The 12,968-nt window shown below is 37.4% G+C and overlaps 2 protein-coding genes across 2 annotated transcripts; both read right to left on the bottom strand.

The window, feature by feature from the left end:
* Positions 1 to 1,198: 1,198 nt before the first annotated feature.
* On the bottom strand, positions 1,199 to 3,242 carry LOC126620181 (protein SODIUM POTASSIUM ROOT DEFECTIVE 1-like). The gene is made up of 3 exons (XM_050288675.1): positions 2,279 to 3,242; positions 2,014 to 2,089; positions 1,199 to 1,674 (listed from the first exon to the last, which is right to left on the bottom strand). The coding sequence occupies exons 1-3, from the start codon at positions 2,948 to 2,950 to the stop codon at positions 1,520 to 1,522; spliced, it is 903 nt and encodes a 300-aa protein (XP_050144632.1). The 5' UTR covers positions 2,951 to 3,242; the 3' UTR covers positions 1,199 to 1,519.
* Positions 3,243 to 7,776: 4,534 nt separating this feature from the next.
* On the bottom strand, positions 7,777 to 11,413 carry LOC126620180 (UDP-glucuronic acid decarboxylase 1-like). The gene is made up of 7 exons (XM_050288674.1): positions 10,460 to 11,413; positions 10,194 to 10,336; positions 10,016 to 10,095; positions 9,124 to 9,207; positions 8,926 to 9,000; positions 8,516 to 8,608; positions 7,777 to 8,280 (listed from the first exon to the last, which is right to left on the bottom strand). Exons 1-7 carry the CDS (start codon positions 11,074 to 11,076, stop codon positions 8,071 to 8,073), a joined length of 1,302 nt encoding a protein of 433 aa, XP_050144631.1. The 5' UTR covers positions 11,077 to 11,413; the 3' UTR covers positions 7,777 to 8,070.
* Between the last annotated feature and the right edge of the window lie 1,555 nt (positions 11,414 to 12,968).

The raw sequence follows: 12,968 nt of genomic DNA, 5'->3' as shown, positions 1-12,968 counted from the left end.
TTACTAGATTTATGAATGAAAAGACAGAACAAAGAAGGTCCGGTAAGGCTGATCATCTTACAACTTCCTCTCTTTGTGATTTACAAAGGGTTTGAGTGCTAGAATGAGAGATTGAGAGATGAGTTTACAGGAGGGAATCGACACTACAGCAAGATTTAGACAAGGTAGCAGAGCTTTTACAAAGGCTTTTGGTGAAGGTTGATCCTGAAAATGATGAAGGCTTAGTGCTAACTACAGCTTCGTATGCAAATCTGGCTTGAGCAGAGTTTGTGTGTTTGTTTGTTTGATTGAGTGTGTCTATCTCTTATTTCTCTTTTCCTTTTTATAGATGATTTGGCTTGGCTACCTGCAGCATCGATTTTGCCCGAATGCAGCTGAAGGGTAGTGACTCATCAACTTTTTACTTGTACTGCCATTGTAAAGTACTTTTTGGGCTGATTAGCTAGCTAGTCTACACCACTTGATTTCTAGGTAGGTGAGCAAGTGGCTCAAGTGATCTGCACTTAGTCGAGAAAAGAGCCTCTTCCTCCTTCTGGGCTTCGGCTAAGCCTTGGGCTTCCTTCCTTCTGGACCTTCTTCTGGGCTAACTCCCTTTCGAGCCCAAAGTTCCAGTTTTAACCCAAACAATGGTAATGTTAGATTTTTTTCTTTTTCCAACTAATATGCTTTTTTGTTATAAATGATATTTGTATGACCCATTTTTAAAAGAAATCAATTAAAATAAATTTCAAGATTTTTAATTAGTGCAATAATGGGATCCAAGTAATAAAATAATTAAAAATTAATTTGACATATCAGTTGGAGTTTGCTCCTACCTTCAAATTTGAATACATGACATTCCACTTAGGATTTGACATCTCATTTCGAGATGATCTAAGCAGGCTTTTAATTTGTTGGGTACTCTTAAAGAGAACGAGAGAAATTTACCTACAACGAGAATGCTATTATATTTGTATCTCAAAATAATCATGTATTTTTATGCATTTTAAATTTCGCATGACAATACATGACTGCTAATTAGGAGAAATTTTTCATTGTGACATACAGGTGGTACACCATGTGTTTTAATATAAGTGGTGAGAAATTTTATTTTTTAAGCTATTAACTTTTTAACACACATATCCTATCATTTAAACAATGACACAGTGTACCACTCAGTATTTCGGTCACACTGAAAAATCTCTCCGTTGTAAGAAAGTTTCCCTCCAAAAGGTACCGCCTTTTCTTATAAGAGTACAGAAAGCAAAGGTCCCAAACTAAAAGCAACGCATATGATAAGATGAGTTCTATTCTTGATTCTTCTACTACTCGCTCAACTTCTTCCTAGCTAGTTCCTGCCAAGCAATACAGAATCTGGTTCCTCCACTCACTCATGCTAACAGTGCATTTACACTAAGATTAAATTTTAACTAATAATTAATAAAATTCACATCCAAACCATACATCTAAAGAAACTTCCCAGTTGTCGGTTTTTTTTTTTTTCTTCGTCTCTCCTGCTCTCTCTCTCTTCAGTTACCTGTTAAATTAGTGGAGAGGCACGTGATGCTGATGACACAGTAGGCCAAAACTGAGCGTTCTTCACCTTTGAGACACTGGCAAGGACACTCAATGGGGTTACATCTCCAGTGACTGTCACCTTCTTTGCTGCAAAGTCTATGTTGAATGATGTCACCCCTGCCAACAAAATTCACAACAATTAACCTTGAGTTTATATATTCATTGGTAAAACTAAAATTGCCATAAGTGGATGTTAAATTTACTGAATGAGCTCTTATTACAGTTGAGAAATGGAATTGATTTCCACACAACCTTTTCTCCTTTCTGCACACCTTTATTTATTGTTGTGTCTTAATTTTCTTATAGTTTATTCAATTTAAAAGCAAAAATAAACATGAGAGTGCATGAAAAAAAAAAGAATTGGTGGATATCACTTCTTTGAATGATACAATCTAGTAAAAAAGTTTTCAGCTTTAAGGATTTAAACAAATTACAAAATGGTAAAAAAGCAATTACCTTCCATTCTGGATAGATGTTTTCTCAGTTTTCCTACACACCCTTTGCAGTGGAGAGACACCATCAATACAACAACCTGCAAAAGAAAATCATTATCACAAGTAATCGTTAAAATAATTACTCAAGGCTTTGATTATTCCTCGACCTGGGATTCACACTCCCGACTATTTAAACCAAATTTGGAACCATCAACATTGTTTAGTATTACTCCTGTGCATATAAACTAACAATTTGAGCAAGAAAAAACAGAAGAATTTGGACATACCTGGTTGGAAGGGGGGGGCGGCAGAGGCGGTGGTTGTGAGTCTTTTGTCAGAGATGAGGAAGAGCTAATTGGAGAAGTAGTAGATTCATTTTCTTTGAGTATTTTTACTGCATTTTGGCTCTTTTTCTGCCCAACTGGAACCAATGCCGAAACCGGATCGTAATCGGATAACCCATCAAAGATCACAGTATCACTCAAAAGGTATCTGGTGGAGCCAGGAGGAGTGATGAGATCAGTAGGGTTTGCAGAGCTCTTCCTCACAACAACACTCTCACTTGGAACAGAAGAAAACTTCTTCACATTTTCATCCAACTTTCCTTGTAAAAGATTACTACTCTTCCTCTTCTGGTCGTTTTCTTTTGTGGAGCTCTTTTTCTTGTTTTGATGATCAGTGCTTGGTCTTGGTGATGAGGAGGTTTTTTTCTTGCTCTTTGGGATTTGGTGGTAGGCTTTGGGATTGATGGGAGATTGGGAAGAGCATGGAGCAATGGGAAGGGTTCTGGAGCTTGTGCTTCTTCTTGCATCTTGGATGATGGGGTTGTGGCGGTCGAGGGCTCGGCCTCCAAGTTGAATGACGGAGGAGGAAGAGGAGGATGCTTGATTATCCATGCTCATGCATATGGCTGTCGAAGCTTGGGATGCACAGAAGATGTCTATGCCCTTCATCTTCATATTTGATATTGATAACAGAGAGTGGGAGCTAGTGGTTTAGAGAATCTGCATAAAAGAAGGAGAGAGAGAGAGAGAGAGAGAGAGAGAGAGAGAGAGAGAGAGAGGTTTAGAAAGATGGTCGGTAGTTTAATTTCTGCTTTTGAGCTTGAAGCTTCCTCTTGGAGATAAAGGAGATGTTGAAGAAACATAATGTGGTTGGAGATTCCAAGCAAGTTAAAAATATATATATGATTTTTTAGTAATAAAACTGATTTAATTGTATGATACACTGGAAAGATAATGTTGAAAGTTTTTCACAAAGTGATTTTCGCACTTTCGGTAGTTTTTCCGTTGCACTACTCATCTCTTTGCTTTTGTCTATTTTAATCTGTTCAAATTTATTACTGTTAGAATAAAAATTAGAGTAGGAGGAAAACAGAAAAAGAGCGCAAAAATCACTTCCATACAGTGCCAATATTAAATTAGACTATTCCAATACCAAAAAATGAAATGAAACTCCCACATCATGGGGCAGTACAAGTTGGACTTGGTGCTGAGACTCTGGTTAAAAATAAAAAAACAAAAAAAAAAAATTGAGGGGAGGAAGGAAAGCAAAAAAGTAGTAGAAGCATCCTTTATGATATACAGCTAACTTATCTGCGGAATCAATGGATGAAAATGATGTGTAGTAAGTGCCTAGTTTTATTTCATTTCCATGTATGTGTTACCATGTACCAGTTGTATTATAAGTCATATAATTTTCGCATTGTCTCATTATTATATTTAGAGGAAGACACATGCAATTTCGACCTAAAAGTGAGTCATATATTCTTAAAATTTTCAAAACAAAAGTATCCACTCAATTTTCACAAATCCACCTCAAACTCAATTTTGGTATTCTCCAATCACATATCTACAGAATACAACAACACTTTCTCACTACAATGTGTCAGTTGTAACTAAATATTAAAGACACTAAAACGTCTAAAACTGGATCGAACTTGAGATCTCTTCCCCTTGGTAACAATCATTGTGAGATAAAAAACAAGCTAATTGATGAACCTATAGTTGCGGTATAGTTGTTTTTTTATTTTTTTATTTTTTCTGAAGTAGAGCAGTGCCAGCCCTGAGGGTGTGCAATAGGTGTCACCGCATAGGGCCCCCAAATCAGAAGGGCCCCCGATTTTTCAAATTTGCATGCATTTACATATATATAGCAGCATGTGTAGAATGTTATAAACTCGAGTCTTAGCGCAAGTGATATTATTGCTTCTTTACAATTGAAAACTAAAATTATTATTTTGAACAAAAAATAAATAAAATTCTTAGTGTTTTTTAGGACCTTCAATTCACTTTCGCATAAGACCCTTGAAATGTCAGGCCAGCCCTAAAGTAAAGTATGACATTCATTAATGGAGGTAAAAATGAATAGGAACAAAGAGAGTGAGTGTCCGCACCAAAATACAAACTAATTTACATCCTTTAATAACAAGTCGACGATCAAATCAGGCAGTTTTTTAAACTAAATGGTCTCTCGTTCTTCTCCGACTCCATTTCGAGTCAGTCTCTCTGCAATTAGATGAAGTAATTTATGAGTGTCGGTGTGCCATTACATAGGCAGTTGTATAAGGCAGTTGTATAACTCGTATTTTGAAATACTATTATCTTTTTGGTATTCCTTCATTTGGAATCATTTTTTTCTTTCAAGTAATTAAGGGATTGCATTAGGAGAGCATCAGATATTGCAGATGGTGCACTAGGACCAATATAAATACATAATTAATTAGGGCATTTGATGGTGTAATTACAGAGCTAAATATCCTAATTTTGGCTTGGATAAGAGTGGAGGACCCGTGACATTTTCCTTTGGATGCTTTAACCTTAAGATTTATATAATATTGGAAAGTGAAAGAAATTGTATCCTGCAAATACTAATTTATTGTATAGTCTGATAAACTGTTGGCCTGGGGCATACATGCCCTACAAATTTATATTCACTACTTATTCACACGCTCGGCAGCAACTTGTCCCCATGAGATTAGTCTTTGAAATGAAACAAACAAAAGATCAGAAGAGACAGACCAACGGCTTCCTCAGTTTCAGCGTGACTCTTAATTTTATATTATAAATTCACTTAAGTTATAAAACATGCGTATCTGCTTATTAAGATTGTATTTCAAATCCGTGATATATCAATCATGTTGCACTTCGTGTTATAACATGTGGCGAGGCAGTCACACTCATAGCAACTTACATGTCGTGAGTTCAAATCATATTGAAATGGCTTTTTAATTAAAATAGTCCTTGAGATTTGCATAACACATAACTTTGGTTCTTAAGATTTAAAATCAATAGAAGTGGTCCTTGAGATTGTCCACCATCTATTATTTTGGTCATTTTGTTAAAAAAACTCTGTTAAGTTGAGGGTGTAACACATAACTTTGGTCCCTGAGATTTGCACAACACATAACTTTGGTCCCTGAGATTTGCATAATACATAACTTTAGTCTCTAAGATTGTCCACCATCCATCATTTTGGTCATTCCATTAAAAAGCTCAAGGACCACTTAATGGAGTTTCTTAATGGAATGACCAAAATAATGGATGGTGGATAATCTCAGTGACCATTTCTATTGATTTTAAATCTTAAGAACCAAAGTTATGTGTTATGAAAACCTTAGGGACCATTTTGACTAAAAAGCCTATTGAAATTGCAGGATTTTGTAGCTCACTTAACTAAAACCATTTCCCTTTGCAAATGAGGTTACAAGTAAAATTGAGATTACGAGTTTAATTCCACTTCTCTCGTATCGCTTGTCTTAAACAATCATATTATATTTAAAATTGCAAAGAAAAATATAAGGGTTTGAAGAATTAAAGAACAAGAAGAAGAAGGTCCTACAAAAACGTTCTTAAGAAGCCAAGCATAACAGCAATGGAACAAAGATATGAAAGGAAAGAAGGAAAGCTTTCCAGATGATATTTATCATGCAATTATTTAGATTCCTATGGAATAAATGTTGCCAGCATATAAATTGAATAAATAAATAAAAGAAGGGAAAACCATTTGGAATTTTGCTTTCTTTTCTATGGATGGATGAGACACAAAGTTCTCACTGTGAGAGATATTTCTACTCCTCAAGGGTTGTGGAATCAGATGCTTATATAAATGGCTACCATCACTCATTAACTCCTTTCCTTTTCTTCCTTTATATCCCCCTGCCTACTCTCCACTTTCACCAATTCAGACTCCCAATTCCAAACGTTTCCATCCTTTTTTTCAAATATATATATTTATTTTTCCTGTTGTCTGATAATCTTGATTAAGTGTCTCTCCCTATCACTTTGTCATACGTAGCTTAAATCAATTGGTTAAGACAAGGTGTCTACTCTTATGCAATCAAGTTCAGTCTCTTTCCGTGTAAACCGTAGTTTAAGAGAACAACTTACGTGGAACAAGTTCATAGTTATCGTGGCACTTGGGTCTAATAATTATTATACATGTCAATGTGTTAATGGATGAAGACGTCACATAGTGGTGAATCATTTCCATGCAAGTCCAAATAAAATAGATAGACATTTCTCTTCATCTCAGGTCGTGATGGATCTTCTCAATTCAAAGATCTCTCGTAAGTCATTTAGGAGAGTAGTTTACATAAAATGAGTTTATCAATGATGTCCCGATCCAATAATGCATTAAACACATCTTAATGAATTATTGAATCAAGACACCCCATAACTCGGTAATCCCATGTCTTTTGTTTTTTGACTTAGTCTAGAACTTCAATTGGACTTGCATGGAGGTGGAAAATGGGGGGGTTGTTTAGAAGGTAAGCTTTCTTCTTTTTTGCTTTAAAGTTCGGTCAAAACTTTATTAGAAAATTATAGATGTGTTCGGTAAGTGAGAGGGCAGCTTTTTCGTGCCTTAGATGAGATGGTCCCAGGAAGGGACTTGTGCAAACCATGCATGGCAATATGGCATGGAATTTGATCCCAAGTTCCAAACTTTTACCTACCAAGATTTCAAAAGGAAGAAAAAGGCCAAAAAACATAAAAACAAAACTTTATTGGATTTTAGTCGGCCGAACAAAGAGTTTGGGATTATAATTTAAAGGGGTTTTCCTGTATATAAAAAATTATCTGAAGTTTGAAGGATTTTTGTCATTCTTGCTAAGCAAGTAAAATAGTTATCATTCTTTACCTTCATACCAAATGTTATCTCACTTATCACCCACTAATAGCACCCAATTCTAAAAGCACTTGTAACTTGGAGAAATTTGTGTCACTGGATGAATACTTCTCTATGCCTATACATCTCGTTATGTGATCAGAAATACAAATAGAACAGCTCTATAGATCCAGTGACACAACAGAATCTCTCATTAGTGCGGCACAAACCGAAGCCAATGCCAGACATCAGTGGCGAGCATGGACTTGATATGTTGGTCGATTTGCTGGCCAAGGTGACAGTACAATGACTTGGAGTGATTTATAGGCACTCTAATGTTATGATATTCGTTCTACACACCCACAACATTTGACAAATATACTAAAAGCAAACCTTAAATGGAAAAATCAAGGAGGGAGGACTGAGGAGCCAGCAAGTCTCCGTCTTCCCCACTCCAATGACCCATTTTCCTCAATTCCGGTCACCCCCTCCATATCATCTTTCAAGCTTCGACCAAGTTGAGAGGAACAGAGGAAGGGGTTCGCGGTGGTGACAAGAGAGGGGGAAGCACGGACCTAGAAAGGGTGGTCGAGGTGAAGCGGTTTCATTTTCTTCGTTCTAGTTTAGTTTTAAAAATGTCAAAAATAATTCAGACTGCCAACTCTTATCAGTATTAGAATTTTCTGCAAGGAGAATCAACTTTCGTTTCAAGATACCAAAAAAAATGTCAAAAAGAATAAAAGAAGATACATCCTGCCCCCAACACAATGTGTGCCAGAAAATGTTGTAAAAAAATTCATCAAAATCTAGTGACTGTAGACTCTCTGCTGATCAAGTACGGTCGTTAAACAGATACATTTCCTACAGTGGCATTTTGCTTGAATTGCCAAGTAATGTGAACTGAGGATGACAATAATAAACGAATCGATTTGATACAGTCATGCTTCACTATACATACCGGTTCTCCTCATTCTTAGTTAATCCCTTTTCCTTCATCTTCATTTAGAATGCGATTCTGGAAATCACTCACCATTAGGGGCAGTCCTTCCCTCAGTGAGACTTTCGGCTCCCAGTTCAATAACTCCTTGGCTTTGCTAATATCGGGCTTCCTCTTGTGTGGATCATCAGCAGTGTTTGATCTGAATTCTATTGTCGCACTAGAATCAATTGTTTCTTTGACAACCTGTTCATCAAGAAAAACAGAAAATTCAGAATGCCATAGTACATTCACTCAGTTGCGAGCATAAAAATTACTTGAGAATACCAAATATTGTAACAAACATACAGAAAAGAGCGCAAAATGCTAAAGGTGCTTTATAAGAATTACCTCCCAAGCATCTTAATATCTTATGGCATTTCTATGTCTAAATGGAGTGTCTAAAATACATTCAAACTATGGAAACATGATTAAGACAAACCTCGGCCAGCTCTAGCATAGTGAACTCCCCTGGATTACCCAGGTTGAAAGGTCCCACATGTTCTCCATCCATCAATGCCATCAGTCCATTGACCTGTCATTGTAAGAAGTGTTTTATAAGACCATCCATCACATCATTTCACTAATTTATTCACTGCCCTTAGGATTCAAAGTCAAGACAAAATGGATATTAAAGCTTTGCAAGCCTTCAGAATTCAGATCATGTCCTAAACTTTAACTGCTTCTAGAATTGCCTGGTGATCATGAGATCTATTGTTTCAGCCATACAATGTACATGTTTCTAAGTACAAAAATAAAATGCGGCAAACATGAAGAATATGCATAAGTAACGCGGCATGTGCAAAAGCTGCAAAGAAAGAACTATATAATGATACAAAAAGTCTGGCATACCAAATCAGAGACATATTGGAAGCTTCGTGTTTGTTTACCATCACCGTACACAGTCAATGGTTGTTTGCGGATAGCCTGCACAGACAGCCAAAGTAGTTAATAAAACAATGAGAATCACATTGCAAAACATTTAGTCCTCATGAGTTATTTCATTGAACAAATTTCAAAATCACTTTAAAAGAAAAGGGTTGTATTAACCTGAGCAACAAAATTGCTAACCACACGCCCATCATCTAAACACATACGCGGCCCATAAGTGTTGAAAATTCGAGCAATACGCACCTGAAAACAGAAATCTTTATGTGAGTTTGACAAGTCAATTGTGGAAAATAAGTCGATGAATATCCTTACTTTTAACCACATTAGTTAAAACTTCTGCATGATAGAAAAGGATTTCAAAAGGATTTGGATGAGAGAAAAGGTTTAGAAATGGAAAGATGACTTGTATGCTTCACTCAAGGATAAATTAAAATTGAAACCGGTGCAGGGTGAAAATTTGCATCAAACAACCCATACATGGAAAAAACCCATATAACAAAATTCACTTGGCTAGGGTTAAAGTTGGCATTATCATATAGTTCAAGATACCGTAAAAGGAAAGCCCATGTAACACTTGACTACTTGCAACCCTTAATTTTACAAAATCCTAATGCGTGTGCAGTTTTTGGTAGCTTTAAAAATATGGCATATTTCAAAAAGTCCACCGAATCAACATTTAAAATGACAATTAAAGTATAGAACAGAACAGTTTTCAAAGGGAAAGAATATGTATAAAGTAGAATATGTGGAATGAATTAAAAGAACAAACAAGGTCACCCAAAGTCGAATTTCACTATAAAAGCTCCCAATGCAAGGGGGGTAATGGCGGGCGGGTACCACTAAAGTGAAAAGGCATGCAGTTTCTCAAGAATAAACTGGTTATGGAATACCAGATCGGAGATATCAATACAAAAATCCAACATAATCCTACTCAAATGTAAAAGAATGACATTAACATTCAACATCCGCATGCCTAACAATCCAGACACCAAGTAATGGATTTCAAAACAACTCATTTACAGGTAAACATCAGAACCATAATTTCAGTTACCTCAACATCTGCACCTCGATGATAATCCATTGCCAATGTCTCTGCTGTCCTCTTTCCTTCATCGTAACAGCTCCTCTCACCTACTCTTTCCAACCACATATGTGCATAATCATATTAAGCAACAGAAATGCATTGTGGACACAAACATCTAACATACAAAAAGAAACTAACAACACACCTATAGGATTCACATTTCCCCAGTAAGTCTCCTTCTGAGGATGCTCCAGCGGGTCGCCATAAACCTCACTGGTACTAGTAAGCAAAAACCGTGCCCCAATTCGCTTGGCAAGTCCCAGCATATTAAGGGTACCCATCACATTGGTCTTGTAATCACAGTCAAGGACCCGAAATTTCAGAATTCAACCCAAAAAATCAAGCAAACAACAACAATCCAAATGCCAAAATTCAATAAAAACTACGATAAAAGCATAACTAGTTCAAAAGGATATAATTGTCTTGACTGGGTTATACTTGTAATGAACAGGGGAGGCAGGGCAAGCCAAATGGTAGATCTGATCCACCTCCAACAGAATCGGCTCGACGACGTCATGCCGAATGAGCTCGAACCTCGGGTTCCCGAAATGATGCACCACATTGTTCTTCCTCCCAGTGAAGAAATTATCAATCACAATCACATCATTACCTCTGTCAAGAAGCTTGTCAACGAGGTGGGACCCGACGAACCCAGCTCCGCCGGTGACGACGATGCGGAGCCTCCGCTTGCCGAGGCCAACAGGGACGCGACCGACCTTGGCATGAGTGGGCTTGGAGACGAGGTCGTGGGCAGTGGAGAAGGATCTGGAGACGGTGTTCATGGCGGAGTTGGGATCGGAGGGGCCGAAGCGGGAGAGGGTGGGCTGGAGGATGAAGAAGGTGGAGCCGATGAGAATGCCGACGAGGATGAAGAGGAGGCGCTGCTCCTTGAAGAGGTAGTTGATGGATCTGGGGAGGGATCGGGGGTGCTTGAGAGCTTTGGGGGAGTAGGGGGAGCTTAGGGTCGATGGGGTCTCTTCGTCCCGCCGGTGGTTCACGCTCGATTGCTTGTGCAGTTGCTTCATCATTACAATTTAGGGATTTGGGGATTTGGGGGTTTGAGGATTGGGGATTGAGATTTTTTCTCTGTCTCTTCTGGTTTTCTGGGTTTGGGGAGAAAGACAGAGACTTTCTGGTCCAGGTGAAAAGGATTGGTTGGGGACTGCGTGTGTGTGTTTTGGTATTTGGGCGAGGAAGGTGAAGGGTCTGTTTCTGAGAGGTGGTTATGGTGATGGCGATGGAATACGATGAAATCTTTGGGGTTGCTTTGAGTAATTAGGAAGGGATTTGCATTTTGATTGGACCCAGATTTGATGATGAAGCGCGCGGGTGGCAGTTGCCAGTTGGTGTGTGGGAAATTATGCTACGATAAAGGGCATGAGTTACCTTAGAGCAACTCCAGCGTATCGAGGGTCTAGGGCAACTTCCTATTGTATAACTTTAAGTAAACAATAATTGTTTTTAATTAACAGTAATTGTATTTTGCATCTTCATCCCTAAGAGTAGCTCCAGCGTGTAGGAGCCCAAGGGAAAAGGGGGTGAACAGGGCCAGAGAGCCCAACAAATTTGGTCCAGTATGTGGCAACCCGAGGGACAGGCTCAACCTGAGGGAAAGGTCTGGCACGAGTTGTTAGCTTGAGAGCCCGAAGGCATTTTGACGCAAGGCTGACGTCGTCCAGACGTCAGGCACATTTTTTATTTTTTTTCCTGACGTTAGCCACATTTTTTATTTATTTTGTTCTATCATGAGTGTGGCACTCAAGCGAGCATATGCGTGGGTCATCCAACAAGATTTCAGAAATTGGGGCCCGCGGCCCATTGAGAAATGTTACCGTTGGGAAGCCACATGGCTTCCCCTTGTTCGTTGGATTTCAACGACAACAATTTTTGGATCGTTGGATTTCCAACGGTAAAAAAAATTTAAAAAAAAAACCTTATTTAATATCATCCGTTGGATCTGAGATCAACAGTTCACGTTATTCGCCTTTATAAATTAAAAAAAAACAGTTTTAAAAATCAGAAATGTTACCGTTGTACCACGTGGCACAATCAAGAGTATTGGAATTCAAATTTTTTTTAATCCAACGGCAGAGATTAATTAGTTGAATAAAAAAATTTAAAAATGTAAAAAATGAATAAAAATCAGAAAAAAAAAATTGATTTTACTTTTCTACAAATACCTTTTCATTATCTTCTACCTTACACCACAATTTCATATTTTATCAACTACTTTCAACCACATTCCTATCTTTCTCTCAAAGTTTCAATCCAATTTTTTTCCAACAAAATGACTAATGATGCAGGTACGCATTGGACGCTTCATGAAGATGTTGCGTCGTGTACCAACTGGGTTGAAGTTACTCATAATTCGTTTACGGGTAATGAGATGCAGTTGCGAGAAATGTGGAGTCTTATTCATACCAATTATCTTGAGAAAATGGGTGGGCAAAGAACCAAAGAATCGATGTACAGTCGTTGAAAATTACTTGGCCAATCGTTTAGACGTGGAGATACGCCTTGGCACAAGCTAGTGCTAATCTTCGAAGTGGGGAAAATTTAGCGAATCATGTAACAATATATTATTTATTTGTTTGTATTATTCAATTGTTAGCTACTTTCATTATAATTATTTGTTTGGATTATTTATTTGTTACCTACTTCATTATAATTATTTGTTTGTATTATTTAATTGTTAGCTACTTTCATTATAATTATTTGTTTGTATTATTTATTTGTTACCTACTTTGATTATAATTATTTGTTTGTATTATTTATTTTTTACCTACTTTCATTATAATTATTTATTCTCCTACATTGTGTGGGAACTTCAAGCACAAGCTTGGTATAATGCCAAAACCAAAAGCAAAAACAAATCATTCACCCGGTGGAAATGTTGGAATATTGTCAAAGATTGTCCTAA

Source organism: Malus sylvestris, chromosome 4, assembly GCF_916048215.2.
Source record: "Malus sylvestris chromosome 4, drMalSylv7.2, whole genome shotgun sequence".
Classification (NCBI taxonomy): Eukaryota; Viridiplantae; Streptophyta; class Magnoliopsida; order Rosales; family Rosaceae; genus Malus; species Malus sylvestris.
The sequence above is the reverse complement of the archived record's forward strand: the minus strand, read 5'-3'. Positions and strand labels throughout refer to the sequence as shown.

Bases quoted from the DNA above. Each gene is read 5' to 3' on its own strand.
- LOC126620181 (XM_050288675.1), bottom strand. From the start codon at position 2,950: ATGAAGATGAAGGGCATAGACATCTTCTGTGCATCCCAAGCTTCGACA. The intron at 2,090-2,278 runs GTATGTCCAAAT...TTTCTTTTGCAG, and splicing joins CGCCCCCCCCTTCCAACCAG to GTTGTTGTATTGATGGTGTC. The intron at 1,675-2,013 runs GTAATTGCTTTT...TTTTGTTGGCAG, and splicing joins ACATCTATCCAGAATGGAAG to GGGTGACATCATTCAACATA.
- LOC126620180 (XM_050288674.1), bottom strand. From the start codon at position 11,076: ATGATGAAGCAACTGCACAAGCAATCGAGCGTGAACCACCGGCGGGAC. The intron at 9,001-9,123 runs GTTAATACAACC...CTGTCTGTGCAG, and splicing joins TTAGCAATTTTGTTGCTCAG to GCTATCCGCAAACAACCATT. The intron at 8,281-8,515 runs GTTTGTCTTAAT...CTTGATGAACAG, and splicing joins CTATGCTAGAGCTGGCCGAG to GTTGTCAAAGAAACAATTGA.